Source organism: Chelonia mydas, chromosome 10, assembly GCF_015237465.2.
Source record: "Chelonia mydas isolate rCheMyd1 chromosome 10, rCheMyd1.pri.v2, whole genome shotgun sequence".
Classification (NCBI taxonomy): Eukaryota; Metazoa; Chordata; order Testudines; family Cheloniidae; genus Chelonia; species Chelonia mydas.
Genome location: NC_051250.2, coordinates 44,410,068 through 44,431,947, shown reverse-complemented (window position 1 = coordinate 44,431,947; position 21,880 = coordinate 44,410,068). Strand labels below are relative to the sequence as shown.

The following is a 21,880-nucleotide window of genomic DNA, read 5'->3' as shown; positions in this document are numbered from 1 at the left end:
CAGGGAGTCAGTCTAGGGCCTTGGGTTAATTTCACATCACAGGGGCTCCTTGATCTTCCTGTCCCAGGGGTGTTTCTTACAGGGGCTGGTGCCAGGCTCATGGCTCAGCAGTGCCTGATATCTGCTCCCTCTCACTTTGGCTTGGCCTTTCTTCGCCACCGCACCCAAAGGACTTTCACCCCCAACCCTCTCTCTCAAGCACTGGCTTGTAATGTCAAAGGCCAGTGGGGTGAGGGACTCTGGCAGCAGGAAATGGGCATGCGCCAGCGCAGAGGGGTTGCATCTATTGCAATCGCACAGTAGCTGGTCAATGCAATAAGAACGGGCAAGCAGCCTATGCGGCCTCAGAAAGCTGCCACCCAGCTGGGAGCTAGTCCCTGTGGCTGTGAAATAACAGTGGGGCCCAGAGGCCAAGCAGGTATCTGGGCACCACTGGAATACCCATAAGGAGTTAGAAGTATCAGTAGGTACTACTAGGGGGTAGGTCGGGGACTGGAAGTCATGTGACCTACAGCCAACTTGAGCTCTGCCACTGTGATCTTAGACACGTCACCTTTGGTTTCTGGGCATTTTCCTCTCACCCTGTCGCTTGAAACTGTAAGCGTTTGAGGCCAGGGACCTGCTGCGTATCGGCGCAGAGCCTGGCACAAGGAGTCACTGATCACAGCTGGGGTTGTCTAAATGCTAGTGCACTGCAACTCCCACACCACCACCAGTAACATAAAGAAGGCAAAGGCACTTTATTCGCTACAGGGTCTTTCATACAAACTGGAGCCAAGCTGGCTTCAGACAAGATCATGTGCGTTGTAAAACATGGGGAAATGAGGGACATCATGAATAAATTAACTTGTGGGAGGGACTTTGAGAGGGCATGAGGGGTGCCTTGCAGGGCAGATTTGAAACAAGGGGGAGAGCTGCTAAGGCTGCACACTCAAGGAGACTGCCCCGGAGAGCAGCAGAGGAGAAGGCTCTTGCATGGCTGAGACTAGAGAAGGGATGGGGGTGGGGGGAGATAGCAGCCAAGTGAGTGGGTGCAGGAGGGAGATAAGGAAAATTCAGTCCTGGAGAAGAAAAGATCCTGATCTCCTAGCTAGCCCAGCTCCCTGGGGCAGTGGAGGGCTGTGACTAAGGCGAGCAAATCCAGGAAGAGATCCAAGGAACGCTCCATGTCCTGCTCGGATTTGTTCCAGTGCCTCTGCTGGCTCCAGGCTGGGGGCACTCAGGGGGACAGAGCAGAAGCTGGCCCCAAGAGGTGATTCTCACCTGGATCTCCCACAGACCCAGGGGAGCTGTGTGAGAACAGGCTGCAGGTGGCACACGGCTCTGTACGTATGGGGAGAAGGGGGGCCAGCGTCCACCACACACCCTGAGAGGAGCCTGAGGAGGGGAAGGGCTGGGAATCTTAGCTCCATTCCCCGACTACCTTTCAGCCTTTGCAGTCATAGCGCCCAGTTCTGCTCTAACTTCCTGCACTGGGGCTGGATGGCGTGGCTTGGCACGTACATTACATGCCTAGACAAGGCTCACTTCCCTCAGCATCGAAATTCAGCCACCACTCAGGAGCTGGGCTGCACCACGGACCTGGGGGTACCAGATGGGAGCAAGAGCATAGGCTGCTTGCATGGAAAAACCATGAGCAGCACCCGCACCCCAAGGCAGAGCCCCCAAACCTCATGCCAGCCTTGGCTCCCTTTCTGCCCTCACCAAGGAGCTGGGGATGGGCAGGCAGGCTGTGCTGTGGGGGAACTCGCTGGCTGCCAGGTAACACTCAGTCAGCTGCGGCGCTGGTGGGGGTTGTGTGTGAGGCTGGTGAAGTACAGATGGGACCAGGTGCCCGCCCCAGTCGGGGGTGGGGGAATCAGGGCAGAGCACTGTCTCCTGGAGGAGTTTGCACAGTCCTGTAGGGCAATAGCAGGGCAGGGGCAGGTCAGATCTTTGCTATGGGATGGACACGCCCAGGGGATGGTCAAGAGGCCAGCACAGACTGAGGCCCAAGGCAGGGGCCCCATGTCCACCCTGGACACAAGCTGGCCCCTGTCAGTGCCTTGGGGAGCCCAGGGCTTCACGGGGTGCAAACCGGCCTGTCCACACTTCACCCCAGAACCGCGGCCCATGCCCATCACTACTCCAGTGCAGCTGAGGCCGCAGGCTGGAGGGCAGGCTGGCTCCCCTTGGTTTGTGAGATCCCTCGCTGGCCCATTGAGCCTTCCCACACCCCTGAGTGGGGCACTAGCCCCACTTTACAAACAGGAAAGCAGAGGCACCCAGAGACCACATGACCTGCCCAAGCTAGAGCCAGGGACAGGGGCCAGAGCCCAGCACAGCCAGCAGGGAGGCGATTTGCCACCTTTACCGCTAGACTCACGGACTCATAAATGGCAAGCACAGCAGGCAGCAGCATAGGCCAGAGCAGCAGCTGGGCCTGCTCGGCTGCTCCCCATGGAGTCATGCTGCATCCCCAAATAGCCTCCCAGAGTTCACCAACGCTTGAGCTGCTCAGCACGTAGTCCACTGGGGGCTGGTCTAGGCCTGTTCTGGAAGCACCACACCACCTGGTGAGAGCTGTATTAACCACATACACCCAGAGAGTCAGTGCAGGGGGCTGCAGGGCCCCAGATCTCCTGCATCTACCACCAGAGCAGTCTATATCTCAGCCAGTACAGGTGAGTCTCTCCTCCTTTCACAGGCCCATCAGCTGTCTATCCCCAATCACTACGGAGCAACTGCCTCTCAACCCCTCTGATCCACCCCTCCACCTCTAGCTCAGATCTCTGCAGTCCCTGGAGATGCTTGGCTTAATCTTAGAGCACAGATACTTTGGAGCAGGCAGCAGGTGAGGTTTGGGCAGCATCCAGCAAACCGGGGCCCTGACTGGAGTGGAGGCCATAGCTGCCTCTGGAGGAGAAACAGTTACCAAGAAAGCAGTTAGCATGAGGGTGCAGGGCTGCCAGGTCGGGAGGAAGGGCCTGGGGCCAACGTCCAGCTGGAGGGATTTTACCAATGGGTGAGCAAGGCCAGGATGGGAAGAGGGAATTTTACAGGCTGGGCAGGACCAGCTGAGGAAGGAAGGGAGAAACCCCCCTGTTTCTCCCCGTCCTAGGGAATAGCAGCTTCCCTGCAGTAACCTCAGAGCCAGCTCCAGGCAGAGCAGAGCTTGGACACCTTGGCTGAGATCTACATTTACTTGACTCCATAACAACCAGAGACAGAAGCTCAGACACAGAGTGACACGCACAACACAAACCCAGCAAAGGATGAGCCAGGAGATGGCGCCGAGGCTGAGGATGGCATTTGCATGTCGCCTGAGCTAATTCCCTTCTAGCTGAGACTGCCTATGGCTCCGGCTGCTCACCTCCCGAATACTGAAGTGATGCGCTGGGCCTTCTGCTGAGAATGTTCCAAGCCCTCCTAGCTCCCGGTGTGTTGTTGTAACAGACAAACAGAGCAGCAGGATCAGGGCAACTTAACCATTATCCGCATAATGAACTGAGTGCATCTAAACCTTGGGACTCTGGCGCTCCTCTCGGGGGAATTGCCGCTCTGCCCAGCGTGGCGGTGCGAAGTGACATCGCTCCGGGTTAGCGCTGTCGTCGTTGGAATGTGCGGGGGGGGGGAGGTTCGGCTGGGAATCAGTAACGCTTAGGCCGTGTTGAAAAGGCGCCTGGAGCAACGCAGCACGGCAGGCACACAGCCCAGTGAGCACCAACGCACACAGGCATGTCACTGCACAGAGATGCTGAATATGAAGGATTAAAGACAGGGAGAATCAATCTTACTCCTAACACAGGGGGCGGTTTTTTTCCAAGTCATGCACGCAGCTACTGGAGGCGAGCCAGCTCTCACGGGCAGGCAGCTGGTTGGAATAAAAGCAGAGCAGAGACTGAAGGCTGGCCAGCTGCTGAAGACGCCAAAAGCTGCTACTAATCGCTCAGGGGAGCAGCCTCGCAAATAAAGCTCTGAGCAAGAGGGGGCAGAGCATCGAGTTCACCTTTCCCCTCCCACAGCTCCTCCTCTGGTCTGTGCTCAGCAGAGGCAGGGATGGGGCTCGGGGAAGGGGCCCGGCCCGGCTTTATGACATTCAGCCCCATCCTACTTTGCTCCTTTTTGACCAGTACGTCTCCTGCTATAACAGAGCGCACTGCATGCCAAGGCGGCGTTGGGCAAAGCCTCTCTGTGAGCAGCTGCAGCACAACTCCTGAGAGCCTGGTGCTGTGATGTGCCTGACCCGCTCTGGCCAATGGACCTGGAGTCACAGTCTCTCGTCCCCTAGCTGCCCAGGGAGAGGAGACTGACACCAACAGGGCTGAGCCAGCTCGGAGCTGCTGGCTGATGTTGGCCTGTTTCCGAATCCTCTGACCCAGTCCGGGGCGTGCTTTGAGTGCCGTGCCCCAGCAGACAGAGCCAGATGCCAGCACTCCATTGAGCTTGCCATCAGACCAGCCTCTGCAGCCAAAGCCCCAGAGGTCTTTTAAGACCCAGGATTCCACCCGGAAACTCCAAGCTGCCAGACTGACTGCGTTCTGTGCACGTAGAGAGCGAGGCACAAGGCTCTCCTCATTTAATGGCCTTGGAATACAACAGTCAGATATTTTAACAACGCTTTCCTCTCCGTCCCCCTGGAAGCACCTGCCTTTCAGAACCTTCCACCTCCTCTCTGCTCCCAGGCCGGGGAAGAGCAGCTGGGCTGGGCTCCTGGTGGGTGGGGAGTTCAAACAATCTCCTTCTGCTTCATTAACCCCTTCTTTGCTCCCTGATGAATCTTTGAATCCAGTTTCCCTGTAGAAGGGGGGGAGAAAGGGAAAAAACACAACAGAACATCTCATCACTTTATTTTTAAGCATCATTTGCAATGCAAATCAGCTGGAGGCAGCGAGGTCTCCTAGTTAGTGTGTTCCTGTCACATTCAATTATCCTGCTTCAGAAGCCAGGCATTTCCAAACTCATCCCTTCGCTCTGCAGGCGTGACACAGAGAGCGGGGAGGCACTGTGCACCACGCAGAAAAGAAATCCTGGGGGGGTTTCAGCAAAGAGGAGAGGAAATTAACATCCATTGCTCCCGCCGCTGCTGGGAAGAAACAGATCGTTCTGCTCACTGGTGTGACATGACATGTTTTAAGGAAACACTCGTACCCAGGTATCTTCTCCAAACTCTGTGCAGGAGAGACATCCCTGTGTGCTGGCCCAGTGGCCCCCTGTCAGAGCAGAGCCCCTGCTGAATGAGGGCAGTGACCTGAAGAAGCAGAGCAGAGCAGACTGGAGCCCTGCATGACTGCCCTACTGCCAAGTGGGAGAGGTCAGAGTTTGAAGCCTGCAGGGCTCCCAAGTGTAAAGCCCAGCCAAGGGGCCTCTCTGGGCTGCAGCCAGAATAGACTAATGGGAAGCACATCTCTAGCATCCCCCGCCTCCCTCCTGGGAGCAGAGGGGGCCAGCAATTGTGAACAAGCAGGCTCACAGACAGCTGCACCCCGCTGGCAGCAGCAGGACCCAGAGCCAACACTGCCTTCCTTGGGCTTTGCTAGCAGATGGGCTACGGCCCTGACAGAGGCTCTACCATGATTCCCAGCCTGCCAGGCACTGTGCTTCCAGCTTCCCTTCCCCAGCATGGAGGCAGGGGCAGGCCATTAACAAACCTGATCCAGTAACTGAAGCACAGACCCTGTTCAGGCCAAGGGCTCATGCAGAGGCACTGGGGGGGAGCAAGCTGGAGCCCAGAGTGCAGGGGCAAATGTTTGCCTCCCTGGATCATGCCCAGCCCCCTCTTTCCCCTTACTTTCAATCCACGTCTTCCCTTCCATGTCACTCTCTCCAAAGCAATGCATGTGGCAAGGGCTGGTTTCCCTCCTGCCATGGAGGCCCTTGTTTGGAGGTGACGGGAGGGTGCCCACTGCAAATTTACGGTGGTACACAAATGGGTCGGTACATCATCACATATCACACTGACAGCCCCGCCCAGGGCAGTGCCCTGAAACCCTTCCACGAACTGGGGGACCACCACCAGTTAGGATAATCCCATATGGTCTCAATCTCTGCCCTAGCTTTCTAGGGGAGGCACACTTAGCTCCACCCCCCGCCCGCCCACCACGCAACAGCGGGAGAGAAACAGGGAGCCCTCCTAAGCTGCCGTGCTCACTCCAGAGAGGGCCACGGGGTTGATGGCTCTACGTATGTTCTTTGATCCCTGTCAGACTGATGGAGGATGCACGACATCATCCCAGCCTGAATGGCAACCGCTCTCTCACTCCCCAGCACTGGCTGGCTCCTCTGAATGAGCATTGCTTCCCCCTGCTGACCAGCCAGCTTCAGCGCTGGGCGACAACAGCGCCTCCGAACAAGGCCATGCTGTCTACCCCAGGCCCTCTCCTCCCTGGTCCCAGGACTGCACCACCCCTCGCACTAACATTCATCTCACCGTGTAGAGTCACAACCCCGCCGCGCAGGGTTCTGCATGGTGGCGGGTCCCACCCTTTGCAAATACAGAGCTTGTCTTTGGCTTTTATAGCTGCTGTACACATTCTCCACTGCCATTTGTATTCCTTAATCAATGTGCTGCAGAGCCCCTGACCATTGCTCCACAGACAGAGCAATTCGTCAGGGGGAAGGAGCCTGCACTGATCTCGGCTCTGTCACAGCACAAGCTGACTTTAAACACGCTCATCCATAACCAGCAGTAACTCATTAGCGCCATCCGTGGGGTCAGCTCCGTCTGCCTGCAGACACAAGCGGCTGTCCCAGCGGTGCTCCGACTGGCAGAACTGAGCATGCCCACTGTGGTTCAGAGGCGCGGCACAAAGGCGCAGGTGCTTGCGGCTGCCTCTAGAGGGAGCTCTAAGCAGCATGGAGATGTCAGGCAGTTCTACCAGCCTGTCTGCGAGCAGCTAAGGGCTTCTGGCTAGGACGGGTGCTATTGAAGACTGGTAGATAAAGGGCAGTTACCTGGTCAAATAGCAACTGCAGGCATGAGCGCCCTTAAGAGCAAAGAAACAAACCCTGCCCTGGAGTGCAAGGAACGCAACAGGCAGAACTGCACTGGGAGAGGGGCTGGGGAACAGGCCAAGGAGCCAGAGCTGACATGCACTCCACTCTCCAGGTTACTCCATCTCCCTTCTCGGGGTTAATCAAGGTACCATCCCAGGACACGTATGATACTGTTCCAGGCAACAAGGGCATGTCCACTGGGAAATGGGACCATACACGGCCAGCTGTGTCTCCCCCTGGAAGAGCCGTGCCGCTGCAGCTGAGCTACACCTCAGCAATGGGGGCCTTCTCGGGCTGGGGCAGCTGCGCGCATTTCATAGAATCATAGAATATCAGGGTTGGAAGGGACCTCAGGAGGTCATCTAGTCCACCCCCTGCTCAAAGCAGGACCAATCCCCAACTAAATCATCCCAGCCCGGACTTTGTCAAGCCTGACCTTAAAAACCTCTAAAGAAGGAGATTCCACCACCTCCCTAGGTAACACATTCCAGTGCTTCACCACCCACCCAGTGAAAATTTTTTTCCTCATATCCAACCTAAACCTCCCCCTCTGCACCTTGAGACCATTACTCCTTGTCCTGTCATCTGCTACCACTGAGAACAGTCTAGAGCCATCTTCTTTGGAACCCCCTTTCAGGTAGTTGAAAGCAGCTAGCAAATCCCCCCTCATTCTTCTTTTGTGCAGACTAAATAATTCTAGTTCCCTCAGCCTCTCCTCATAAGTCATGTGTTCCAGTCCCCTAATCATTTTTGTTGCCCTCCGCTGGACGTTTTCCAATTTTTCCACATCCTTCTTGTAGTGTGGGGCCCAAAACTGGACACAGTACTCCAGATGAGGCCTCACCAATGTCAAATAGAGGGGAACGATCACGTCCCTCGATCTGCTGGCAATGCCCCTACATATATATCCCAAAATGCCATTGGCCTTCTTGGCAACAAGGGCACACTGTTGACTCATATCCAGCTTCTCATCCACTGTAACCCCTAGGTCCTTTGCTGCAGAACTGCTGCTGAGCCATTTGGTCCCTAGTCTGTAGCGGTGTATGGGGTTCTTCCGTCCTAAGTGCATTTCCATGTGTTTAGCTATTAACATTTCAGGGCTAGCTCCAAAACACAGCAAGCTGCTTGGGTTTGTGCTGGAGTGGCTGGGGAAGTGCCCTCGCCCCAGAGACAAACCCTGCGCCTGCCCAAGGAACAATGGTGTCTTGGGCTAACTGGCCTACTAATTCCAGCGCAAAGCAGCGAGAAGCTACATGCATGGCTACCATGAGAGGTTCTTGTTCACACCAGGCAGCTTTGCTCAGAACCTCCCACCAATAATGGGAAGAATCAAATCCCAGAGGCTCTCTCCTCCTGCCTCTCTCTCTCAGGTCCCCCTAAATCTCCCTGAAGTTAGCTTCCCCTCCTTTGGCCTAGGTTCTGGGCTAAGTCTGGCTAGTCCTCTGCTACAATCTACACTCCAGCCGAAGCTTTCCGGGAATAGGGATGCACGGACTTTTCTGCAAAAAGGAATTTGCAAAAAGGTGTCAGCAGCTGACGGCAGTATCCAGCATGCAGATCACCTCTGCCAGGGTTTGCAGCCATCACCGGAGCCAGAAGCAAGGTAAAACCACGCTTGGGAAATTGGAGTGGCCATGGCCTGGGAGGATCTACTGCTGCAGGGAATCTGCACTGCCCTCATTCTCCTTCTGGTGACAGGCCACATCTAACAGCTGTCCCAGCCCTAGAGTCACCTCTGGCTGAAAGGAAAGCGTGATTAGCCACCACACGTCTCAGCAGTTGTGAGCTCACAGTGGCCGGACTGCCCAGTAGCCTCGCATGTCAGACCAGCGTGTTACCGAATGGAGGGCTCCTCACAGAGGAAGAACAGTAGTGGAGCTACAAACTTAGCTACACGCTTCCATCTCACATGGCCAAGAGCTCTGCCAAGCCTGGAACATCTTGGCTTCACATTTGGCACCAACTTCATTTACTAGTCTCAGGTGCAACTGCTTCTCCTTATCTCCAGAAACCAGGCTGATAAGAAAACACCCAGCACTATCAGCTAGTTAAAAAATTGTCAGCCAGTGGGTAACCTGGAGCGAGGACAGAGATAAGCACAAGTCAAAGGTGAATAGCGAAGAACAGGCACCAGGAGTCCGGTTCTCTCAAAACTTGATCAAGTCATTAAATGCCTTTCTATCTGACATTCCAGAATCCACGGAATGCCCCACATGCAACCTCTGCTCTCTGAACCCCAAAGCTTCCTGGACCGCTGCGTTCTACTGGAATGTCCGACCAATAGGGGGAAGCTCGTGAATGCAGGCAGCAGGACTTCTACAGGAGCTGGGCCTAGACTCTGGAACTCACTGCCACAAGAGTTAAGGATGAGCACAGGCCTCCTACACTCAAAACTAAGAGAAAATGTGTTTCTCCAACTCAGCTTTCCCTCAGTGAGTTTTGCCCACGCCGCCTGCCCAAGCACACACAAGCAATGGAGCTATTTCCCCTCCAATCTGGGGATGGAGAGAGATTGCTATTGCTATTTGTATCCCCCTGGGAGGCACTTGGACAACACAGTGATTAGGATCAGATCTCTACACGGATTAGACGGAGCCTTTCCTGCACAAGCCCCATTTCTGTTTGATCGAACTAGGGTCTCGTTTCCCAACAATGGGACAAACAGGCATTTGGGTCCCTGGCTGAGTGAGGTTTACAGGAGACCCTGTAGCAAGTCAGTGTGCTCAGGTGGGGATGCTAAAGTGACCCGTACTCAGGGCCTTGTTTTAAGGCTCATGAGGCGTTATGCTTTTGAGGTTGACTGTATCCGATCTGAAGCGTGCCTCTATTATGACAGTGCATTACTGTGGTGAAAGCTCAAAGGTTCTCTGCTCCTTCCCTCACTTGTCACCAATATCATCTGCCTGGCCCGGAATGACTGTCTCCCCGCTGAAGGGGAACATGAATCACGGCTGCTGCTGCTCTGCTTTACCCTGATGACAGATCCTGTGCAGAAGTCAGGGAAGGCAAAGCCAGCAGTGGGAGTGGGACACTCAGACACCCTCAAGCCCAGCCGGCGTCCTTCCAGTCTGTTAAACTGCTCCCTCCTCAAGCAGGAAACTGTCACAATACAAAGGACGCGATGTGGCAGCTGGCATTTGTACGTGGAGCTGCAGTCAGCCCCTGCCCACACTGCACAGAGCACATCAGCATTCCACTCAGCCACTGCACCCTGCAGCCTCCTTGCCAGAGGTGGCTTGATGGAGGGAGGTGCAGGGAGTGCGGGCAGAGCATGAATCAGAGAGGGGAAGGGTTGGACAGGGTTGGGGTCAGGCAGCTGATGCCAAAATAAATCACACTTGTAAGGATGTTCCAGCAACACGAAAAGCCCCTGTTACAAACAGCTCCTTTCACTCCCACATACATCCACCAGAATTGCTGCTCAAGGAGTTAGAGCACTCACCTTCCACATGAGGATGCTGGTGCCCGTAAAAGGAAATAAACCAAACAAAGCCACCTTGACCCCTGGGCTCCTCTGGAAACATGCGGTGGGGGAGAACGATCCGCATACAGCCAATGAAAGGCAGACTAAAGCCACAGGGAGGGAAACGTTCCTCTCAATCAATGGAGAGAGAAAAGACTCCAGACTGTACGTCAGAGGAGGTTAACTAGTCCCTAGAAACCCTGCTGCTTCCGAGTCTAACTACTCCCAGTGAAACACACTGCAAATTCGAAAGAAGACCTAGTGATCAGCTAGCGAAACAAAGAGCAGAGACTAGTTTTGCTTATGCTGATCTGAGCCTGTCAAATTAATTTTTCACAATCTCTGGAACCATGTGTGGTCCCTTCCCAAGGCTGGGAAGTGGGGATGCTGCTAATAAGGCCAGAGCTGACTGCAGGATCCCCAGCTGCTGCGCCCCTTTTCCATTCTCTTTACAGGGATGGGCAGTAATAGCCAGCAGCTGCGGATGGTTGGTTGCTCATAAAAGGGACTTACAGCACTAGCAAGCATAGAGTGGACAGATGCTCTGCAGCGTCCCTCACAGCTCTGCCAAGGTAGTTCTGCCTAGACCTGCACCCTATTGCTATTTCACTCCTGGGTGTCCCATACTGATAGCCAGTCAAGCCAAACTGGGTGGCAATTTTGTAATGCAGACAAGTGTCTACTAGGGACTAGCCTAAGACCCATCTAAGCCATGTTCTCTTTTGATGGCAAGTTGAGACTTGAATCCAGGTCTGTGAAGGTGGAAGAGGAGTGCTATTACCCCTGTACCAGTGAGACACCATTCCCTTCATGCACATGGCTAGCGTGGTGGGATCTGTAAGTTTGCTACTTGTCCTATTTGAAGGGATGCTTTTGGCTACAAAGGTTTATCATCGAATCAAACAACCTGGCATCCTCAGCCATGCTCCATGTGGTCGTGCCAAAAACAGATCAACTGCAAACATGTGTTTCCTACTTCCATGTGATGAGTCTTAAGCCTCTAGGAGCCTTAGCAAGGGAGAGGGAGAAGTCATGTGTTTTCAATGAAGCATCAGCTGGGGATAAGGGAACTGAAGAGGAAGCTACTACAGATGTGTTTGCATTATTAAACAAACACCTATGGATCAAAGCCTGTGAACAGCTACACAGAATGCAAGCAGAGCTGGAGGACAAAAACTGACAATAGCCTGCCAGAAAGGGAGAGAGGGGTGTGTCTGTGGGGTGCCATGACTTACAGATTTTGGGTTTTCCTTTGATGGGAAACTTCACGATCATCTCCTGGGGATTAGTGCAGACATAGACGAACGGAGACGCAGACTCCTGGCTCAACTCTGGATACTGAAAAGAACAAGCACAAACTGCCTTAGACAAATTGCAGCGGGCGCGAGAGCAGCTCTAGATTCAAAAAGAGCACAGCGGGCAGGAACATTTGTGTGGCATGAGAAGGTAACTCAGAATTTAAGGGCTTGTCTAAACACATTGGTTGCACCAACTTAAATAGGTTTAAAAACTACACTGGGGCAAACCCTGGGTGGCTCTGATATCAGCTGGGCTTGCGTCTGATAAACGCCAGCTTTGGCAGATAAGAGTTGAATCCATTCACAAAGTTTAACCTGTTTAACTGAATCGCTTTTATCACTACTATTCAATCAGACCTATTCTTGCTGTAGAATGGACCCGTCTTGAGAACCTTCTGCTTCTGAGGCGTTGTTGACAGAATCTTGCTGGTATATGTAATGGTTTGCTGAACCCATCAAATGACAAGACCCCTCTTCCAAGGAGTTTATTCTAACTCAGGGTATGTGACTGCAGCATGTGTAGACATACATGAGTCAGCTTTGATCTAGATAGCCACGGCAGCATGGCTTAGCTGCTTCAGTCCATACCCATGGTCCCAGGAAGACTTGTGCAGCCCATGTTGCTGCAGATTCACTACTACTGTTATTGGAGCCAGCTAGATCAAAGCTAGCTTGGGTATGTCTACACATGCTGCAGTCACCCCTCTGACTGCAGTGTAGACATACCATCAGACTAATGTGACACTAAGAGCAGGTTTGCAGTTTAAAGAGGAGCCAGCACCCAGATGCAGTTGGGGAGGAGAACTGTTTTCTCCTTTTGAAATCCAGAGCATCTTCTGGAAGGAACTTATGTAAAGCAACTTCACTGCAATGAAAACATCTGGGGAATTTGTACAGGAAACACAGTCAACAGAGCTCTTCTCTTGCTAGCCAAAAAGGAAGGATTCACCAAGAAAGGGACTGCACTGAAGCTCTGTCTGGACGCAACTAGTTTAGTTGCACTGATGTTCAGAAGGTGTGTTTAAGTTCCTAGATGAGTAAGAACTAACACACACTGAGACATCTGCAGTTACAAGTTGGTAGGATACAGTCTCACCCCACTGTTCACCAATTACATTTGTGATCGGAGAACTAGTAAAGCTAATAAGTTACCTAAGTGAACCCTGATTCTTACTGGATGTTTTAGATTGCAACCAAATTACGAGGCCAGTCAGACTGGAGAGAGACACCAATGACTGAAGTGGCAATTTAGAAATGCACTTGAGCAAAATTGAGAAGGCTATTTGCTAAATCTGGTGAACCCAAGGCATGAATGATCACCTACTCTGCTGGATCACCACTCCTAGGGACGTAAACATCTTTGGAGCAACTAACATCAACTAGCTGAAGCCCCTCATTATTGCTATTTGAGCAAGCATGTTGTCCTCTCTCAACCTCTTGGGCTATCTGTAGCCTGACCTGGGGGCATGCAATGTAACTGATATGTCTGTATTCTTCTGACTCGGCATTTGTACCAATCGGGTCATGATGTATGATGCTCTGTAGTCAGAACTGCTATCTCACCAGATACTATGGAATCTTGTGGGTGCAGTGGCACTCCCCCACTTCTACGACTTCATCTGTCCTTCCGGAATAATTCAGATCCCAAGTACTAGAGAATCCCATTGATATTTATCCTGCCACGCTTCTGAGCTGTCTCTTCTACCGCCGAGCATTCTAGCTCCCCTACTTTTGCTTTTCAGCTTGCGCTGTCTGACAGAGATGCTGGCAGTAGAACACAAAGGTACAGTTTTCAGAAGTGCCTAAGTGAGTTAGGAGCAAAAGTTCCATTTCCCCCCCAGAAGTGACTTAGGCACTTAGGAACCTAACTCACACTGACTTTCAATGGGACTGAGGTTTCTAAGTGCTAGTCACCTTTGGAAATTTTTACCCTTTGCTTAGTTATATGTAACTTCTTTATCTGACCCCGTTACCTTTCTTGGATTGTACGTCTGAGCCCTCTTGCCATTTCGCTGAGGCAACTGGAATGTCTCTCCTCTCCACTATGAGTGGACTCAAACACAGCTAATAGCAAACCCCAAACAAAAAGAAAAGGAGTCCTTGTGGCACCTTAGAGACTAACCAATTTATTTGAGCATAAGCTTTCGTGAGCTACAGCTCACTTCATCGGATGCATACTGTGGAAAGTATAGAAGATCTTTTTATACACACAAAGCATGAAAAAATGGGTGTTTACCACTACAGAAGGTTTTCTCTCCCCCCACCCCACTCTCCTGCTGGTAATAGCTTATCTAAAGTGATCACTCTCCTTACAATGTGTATGATAATCAAGTTGGGCCATTTCCAGCACAAATCCAGGGTTTAACAAGAACGTCTGGGGGGGTGGGGGGGTAGGAAAAAACAAGGGGAAATAGGTTACCTTGCATAATGACTTAGCCACTCCCAGTCTCTATTCAAGCCTAAGTTAACTGTATCCAATTTGCAAATGAATTCCAATTCAACAGTCTCTCGCTGGAGTCTGGTTTTGAAGTTTTTTTGTTGTAATATCGCAACTTTCATGTCTGTAACCGCGTGACCAGAGAGACTGAAGTGTTAACATTCATCAACCAGTCGGAGAACACTTCAATCTCTCTGGTCACGCAATTACAGACATGAAAGTTGCGATATTACAACAAAAAAACTTCAAAACCAGACTCCAGCGAGAGACTGTTGAATTGGAATTCATTTGCAAATTGGATACAATTAACTTAGGCTTGAATAGAGACTGGGAGTGGCTAAGTCATTATGCAAGGTAACCTATTTCCCCTTGTTTTTTCCTACCCCCCCACCCCCCCCAGACGTTCTTGTTAAACCCTGGATTTGTGCTGGAAATGGCCCAACTTGATTATCATACACATTGTAAGGAGAGTGGTCACTTTAGATAAGTTATTACCAGCAGGAGAGTGGGGTGGGGGGAGAGAAAACCTTCTGTAGTGGTAAACACCCATTTTTTCATGCTTTGTGTGTATAAAAAGATCTTCTATACTTTCCACAGTATGCATCCGATGAAGCGAGCTGTAGCTCACGAAAGCTTATGCTCAAATAAATTGGTTAGTCTCTAAGGTGCCACAAGTACTCCTTTTCTTTTTGCGAATACAGACTAACACGGCTGTTACTCTGAAACCCCAAACATGATCTAGGACTAGACGAGCACAGCCACTCGCACAGAAGCCAGGAATTCCTGGCTCGTTCCACCCACACCAGAAAGATCCAAACCCCAGTCTAAACAAGAGCACTGGGGGGACCTGAGTTTGTTACTAGGAGGAATTAAGGAGATCCTTTTCTCCTGCTAAACAAACAGACAGAGCTTGAGGCTAAATGCAGCATTTCAGTATCAGCTGGAAGTCAGCTATCTAGTCAGCTCCACAGAAGGCAGGCTGCCTACAGCTCCCACACTCCCTATGGATTCAGAAGTTCGAACACACAGCAGGTGGCTATCAGCCACTCCACACAGCCAAAACAATCAGGATGGAATCCACCACACTGAATGTTTCCACCTCTTTGCTCTTGACCTCTCCCCAGCATGCCGTGACCAGCCTGTTCCATGGGGGGCCATTTTCATCCAGTCAAATTTAGCTAAACGACAATTTTCTGCACTTTGTCTTAATTCAGGGGAGCAGTGGAAACCCTGAAAGAGGCCAGGAAGGGGAGGAACTGAGAGCAATAGCTGTAGCTAGGGGGTGTGCAGATTACCCCAGAGATGCTTGGACATAACACATTTGGCAACAAACACTGGGTCAGATACTCTTGGCCTACTCTGCTCCCTCATGCAGTTTAGCAGCATAAAGGAAGCAAAGACTGACTGCACCACTCAAGCTGGGATTCCCCTGGCACAGGAATTGCCAGCAGGCATAGATTGATGCCACTGGCTCCTATGCCACTCTTCCTGTAGCCCACCTGAGAAGGAGGCACAACTGGAGCACACTGCACTCCAGCTATTTTCAGCAGGAGGATGATTCCCAGGGGACTATTACTAACTGGGAGAGTTCAGAGTAGCCCCTCACAGCTCCCTCTCTCTGCTGCACCCAGCACAAACTGGATACAATAGACGAACTAGCCCATTCAGATTTTTTCCCATCTCCTTCTCATACTAGAATATTTGAATGTTCATATTATTTTACAGAGGGTATTCCTGCTCCCTCATCCCATTTCTCCTTGTATTCCCCCACCCCCACTTCCCCACCTCCAGCTGATTACCAGTCCAGCGAAGGAGGGCTGGACACAACTCCTTGGAAGCCTGTAAACCATTACCATGTCATTAGCCTGAATGGGGCTCTCCCCATCCCCACCTCCAAGTCCCTGGCTCTACAGTGCTGAGTTTGCCTGTCTAAAAGGTGTCACAAACCAAGGTGGGCGGAACTGAAACAATCAAGGAAAGAAAAGTGCTAGGAGAACACAAATCACTCAGGCTGTGTCTGCACTGCCACTTTCAGCTCTAAAACTTTAGTCGTTCAGGGGTGTGAAAAAACACCGCCCTGAGCAACAAAAATTTTAGTGCTGAAAAGCACCAGTATAGACAGCGCTTCCGCTCCCAGCGATAAAGCTACCACCCCTCGTTTGGGGTGGTTATTTTTTACTGCTGAGAGCGCTCTCTCCCGGCGATACAGCGTGTCTACACTGCCCATGTCACAGCGCTGTCGCAGCCACGCTGTAATGTGGGCAGTGTAGACATACCCTGAGAGAGACCTGGTGTGGTTGAATCCTATCAGAAAACAGAGGCACAACCCATGATGGAGCAGAGGTTCCAGAGAACAAAGCAGGGAGCAAAACCTTTCCCAAGGAGTTTTACTAGTGACCTTTCAGGCTATTCTTTGGTCTGACTGAGGTCTTCAGACAGGAAAGCAGAAGGAAATAAACAAATGCCCCAGAAAAGACCAAGGTATAAAAATAATGTGTTAATAAGCCTAGTTCTTTTCTTGTCCCTGTCTTAAAGAAAGGCCGGCCTACAGAGCTCTGCAGTGCGGCCTGCCATCCTTAATATGGAGCTGTACAGGTCCCATGCTGATTGAATCAAGATGGAGAAAACTGCACACTGGGACCTGTAGTCTCTGAGAGCAGCTGCCATCTGTTCTATCCCATGGATATTAGGGGTAGTCCTCAGACTCCTGGTAAGGTGCCAAAGCTGCCAGTTTGAGTGCCCTGGGGTACCAGAGAAAGGTGGGCATGCAGAGGGGATAGGGGCTAATGATGGAAACAGCTGAACGGCATTGATAGCTTTCCTTATCAGGGCCCAGAATGAGAAACAAACCTAAACTTTGTCACCCGCTGCTGATCCAGGCAGCCATCTTGAGGTCTGGGCTTCATCTCCCCTCAGTGCTTCTAAATAAAAGAGGCTACGCCAGAAAGCAAGGCTGTCTGGAAGGAATAAAGGCCAGCGGAGCCCATGTGCTAACATCAGAGCTGGGTTATTTCTCCCCAGGAAATCTAGTTCAAAAACGTCTTGGCAGTGATTCAGCCCTTCGGAAAGAGCACAGGGCTGCTGCGGCGGGGCCTGTGTGTCAATAAATCAGCCATCTGTGGCAGGCTGAAACACCCCATACTCCGTGCTGCCTGCTCCAAGAGTTAGAGCGAGAAGCCACTTGGCTGTCCCCAAGTCAGGAGGCGGGGAAGCAAAGCGTTCCCTGCGAGAGGAATGCGAGGGCTGAATGGCGTGCTTGTGACCGAGGACAGCCGGGGGAGGTTTGGGGAGCATACTTGGCCAGCGGGCAACTTACTTCACCCAGTTTTCAGTGTGATTTGTGGGAAAGGCGGATCCACTCTTTTTTCATGCCTCATAAGCTTCATCGCTGTCAGACTAACATAACAGGTAATTAACTACTAAAGAGCCGTTTTCGCCTCCTCTCCTGAGGGAAATTGCTCACCATCCAGCTAGAAAATGTTGCTGTAGCGGTTTCCAAAAGAGAAAAAAAATTCTCAGCAGTTTCTGGCAAGCAGCATGGGAGCCGCAGCCAAACAGCAGCATTTATGCCAGCACTTGTAACCTGCTCTCCAACCCCACTACAAATGTGACCAATGGCTGAGAGGCAGCCTAAGGAACTAGAGACCAGTAAAATTACACCAATGCTTATCTAGACCCCTTGCTTTTTTGTACTCCAAAAGGCCAGGACTGGGGCAAAAACACACAGGCAGCGAGCAACAACTTCAGTACAATCTAGTGGGTAGCATGGGAGATCCCAGATCTATTGCTAGCTGTGTCACTGTGCGACCTTCCCCACCTCTGAAACCCAGAGCCATTTGTCAGTGTTCATAAGCCACTTTGAGAGCATCTGATGAAAAACAGAGAAAGGCGAAGTGTTGGTCTAGTGATGGAGCAGCTTGGCTTCTGGGGGCCATTCCAGGGAAGGGATCCAGACTTGGAAATGCCCAGTTTTAAATGAGAAATGTTATCTGTATGGGCGGTGTTCATCTGGCGTTGATTGTTACTCTCCAGGGCAGGGTTTCCACCATGCAAAATAATGGTGCTAGAACAACAACAGGGCAAACAGGAAACAAATGTTGCAACGATCATCCATTTTTTGTGTGTGTCAATGTCCTTTTGCTAGATCAAGCTTCAACTTTAAAGCATCATTTTCAGAATAACCCTCTCTAGCTGTTAGCTGCAGGGCCTGGAAGCAGGAGAATGCCAGATGCTTCTTATCCCAAACAACCCCTACACAGAATGCTAGATTTTTCAGATTATTCCTTGGGTAAATCATGCAACCTAGCCAGGTTCTTGTTCCAGGCACTGCACGTGAGTGTAGCATCCTGTTCTTGGCCAGTCACAGTCTCCAACGTTGCTTTTCTCCGGGATCTTGAAAATCCCCCGTCCTTGAAACTGTTTTCAGGAGGCTCGAGGGAAGCTCTAGTCTGAAAAGCAAAGCTAAGAATGGCCTCTTGGGGTTCCGTTATCATCTCACTGGCTTCACAGAGGAAACGTGCTCGGATTTACCAGTCAGAAGGTGTGTTTCTCTGATCGCAAGTGCTGTGAAGTCTGCCTGGGCTCAGAGAAGTGCTAGAATAATTCTGGCTCATACCTAAGCACCAGTAATCAAGATTGTCAGCCAGACTGTCCCCTCAGCCACACCAAGGTCTTCCACAGGGTTGCCCAGGTGTAACTGAAGGCAGAATTTGACCCAGCAGCTGGAACTCAATGAACCGATCTGCTCACAGTGCCTGGGCCAGACTTGGCACTGCAGGGCTTCAGCGGGTTTTTAAACCAAAGGGAAAACCCTTTGGCTCAGAAAGTCAGCAGCCCTGGTGCCGAACACACACCGAGAGCACGTCTGTCGGTAAGGGTGCTGCCATTTTTAGTCACTTTCCATGACACCTTGGGCAAGAACTTCACCTCTCCTTGCCTCAGTTTCCCACCTTTGTAAAGTACTGGATTGAAGGAGCTAGGTGAGTGCAAACTGTTACACCTGAGACACTGGTTTCTCTCACAACACATTGGGGGATACTGGAACTTTGCATCTTCAGAGATGTTCTCTGCTCTGATTGCTGTTCCATCCATCACTATCTTCTCTAATTTCTCACTTCCACAGAGAGTCTATTGACTGCGATGAGCAGAGAGCTTCCCTGATCCGTAGGAGGGGAGGCCAAACTTCAATGCCAAGTTTACTAGCCCAGAAACAAAGTATCCAGTATTCTTGCCAGAGATCTGGACTCTTATCGCTGATGCCCCATTTACCACCTCTTTGGGATCGAGAACCCAGATAACTGTCCAAAGCCACTGCATTAGCCATATGGCTGATGGGAGGGGAAGTGCTTCGGTGCAGTGCTGAGGCAGGCTGGGCTAGAAAGCAGCTAATCAGTGATATTCCACTCAGTTTGACAGGACTGGCAGAAGGAAAAGGAAGATTACAAAACAACAACAAAAGCTGCCAGCCAAACTTTCGTTTGAAAGCCTGTTCGGTCTAGACTGCAACAAGTGAGGAAGGAACAGCTCAGAACCACAGCTGCTAATGGTTATGGATTTGGCAATCAAAATGTCTTTGCTAAAAAAAGTTAACTGCCTTACCACTGAGGTTACAAACCACAGCCTTGATGCATTGTTGCAGTCAGCATCCTCCCTGCTGTTTTTGAGAGCTTACATCTGCTGCTGGCAGATCATATGCTGGCAAGCGGAACCAGCTCCTTTCATGGGGCCGCACAAGGAGCTTTGCTAGGCTGCCTTCATTTCCCCTTCTTCCCACAACTATGCCCTTCAGGTATCGCATTTTTTCTCTGCCTGCTTGTGCAGTATTCCGTTATTCCGGAGCACAATCAGATCCACAAGCAGGAGGGAGGATAGGTGTGGGACACTGCTGCATTCCCTCCAGGATGGCCTTTTCCAGTCAAGCACCACTGCTTTCCTGGGGTGCTCTCTGCATCAGAGCTCCCAGCCCAGATCTACACCACAGCCTGTAGCTTGGTTGTGTAAGGTGCAGGGGGAAGTAATTATGATTTAATAGGAATGGGGCTTCAAAAGGTAGATGAACATTTAAACCAGTTGAACGGCATTTGATTTTAAAATGCTGAACAGACCCACACTGCTCAGTTCTCAGAAGGCTTGGAGGATGCAAGGGTGCCAGAAAACCTGGAATGTGAGCCGTCCTCCTCTGCTTTCCTAATTCCCAAGCTCACCACTGCCAAGTGATCGAGTGCCACTTAAGCCCTCAACATCTCTATTCCCTACCTGGAAAAACACCTGCCGGCCGTGAGCCAAGCAAGCTACATTTGAATGGGTTCGACACATTTGCTGGATGACTGATGACCAACTGGAGAAACTGGGTGGAACTGGAAAAACATTTACCAGTATGAAGGCCAAAAGGTACATTTCACACGTTTTCTTGTTCCATGCCATCCTCTCTTACGGCCAGACAAAAGGCGGGAGCAGGAAGAAAACAGGACTGGAATGGTGGGGGAAAGAGTGCTTGCTTCTACATTAGCAACTCATGGTAGCATTGTGGGAGTGCTTCTCTCAGCAGAATAAAGTCCTTTTATAAATGACTACTAAGGAATTAATAATTCACATTCCAACAACCACGTTAGGAAAGGGTTAAGGAAAAAAGCAATTGCAGAGCCAGCTAATGCCATAAACAATCACACCCATTACTTACAAAAATTTTGCACCTTTAAGAAAAAGACCCCTTGGCTAGAAATTAACAATTAATGTATCCACCCAACTCCTTGCTCTGGTAAACTTCATCACTCACAATCACTCTACCCACCCAGCCTTGGCTTTGACCCCTAACGTTGCTCTGTAATGAAAGCAAATTGTTAGATGCATGCTGTTTGTTTTCGATATTGTTGATTAAATTATATCAGAGTTCCACCAATTCTCACAGTGGGATGTACTGGTGGAATCCAGATATTTTTATAAATGGATTTGGAAAGATTGACCTGTTTGGGGTTATGAAATGTATTAATTACATGGTGATGAAGGCTTATATAAGTACATGTAGTCCTTGCACATCTGTATTTGAACTATATTAACTGTGTTGAATAACAGCTAAAATATTCCTCTCTCCCTCACACACACACAATAATTTTTCACTTGTAGGTAATTCCCTAGCCTTTTAAATCCATGTCACTGAGCAGAGTTTACTTTTTGGGCCCAGTCTTTAGCAGGACCTTATAGCAGGCCGGCAGTATTTGCCTGAAACAACCCAACGTCTCACCTGCTGTGGAATGCTAAGAGGGTTCTAATCATACAAGTGTAGGACTGGAAGGGACCTCAAGAGGTTATCTAATCTAGTCCCCTGCATTCAAGGCAGGACTATGTAATAAGTAGACCATTCCTGACAGGTGTTTATCTAACCTGTTCTTAAAAACCTCCAATGATGGAGATTCCACAACCTCCCTAGGCAATTTGTTCCAGTGCTTAACTACCCTGACAGTTAGGAAGTTTTTCCTAATGTGCAACCTAAATCTCCCTCATGGCAGATTCTTGTCCTATCCTAAGAGGTTAAGGAGAACAATTTTTCTCCCTCCTCCTTGTAACAATCTTTTACTTACTTGAAAACTGTTATGTCCCCCCTCAGTCTTTTCTTCTCCAAACTAAACACACCCAATTTTTTCAATCTTCCCTCATAGGTCATGTTTTCTAGACCTTTAATCATTTTGTTGCTCTTCTCTGGACTTTCTC

At 50.7% G+C, this 21,880-nt stretch overlaps 1 protein-coding gene across 3 annotated transcripts in view; it reads right to left on the bottom strand.

Annotated features, from left to right (window-relative positions):
- Window positions 1-721: 721 nt before the first annotated feature.
- The window catches only part of TRIP4 (thyroid hormone receptor interactor 4), a 53,913-nt gene continuing 32,754 nt past the window's right edge, over window positions 722-21,880 (bottom strand). For all 3 annotated transcript variants that reach the window (XM_043523769.1, XM_007056439.4, XM_037910795.2), the window contains 2 exons: window positions 11,674-11,776; window positions 722-4,776 (listed from right to left, as the gene is read on the bottom strand). In XM_043523769.1, coding sequence (XP_043379704.1) covers window positions 4,709-4,776; window positions 11,674-11,776 — 171 coding nt within the window. In that variant the 3' untranslated portion in view covers window positions 722-4,708. The remainder of the gene's footprint in view (window positions 4,777-11,673; window positions 11,777-21,880) is intronic.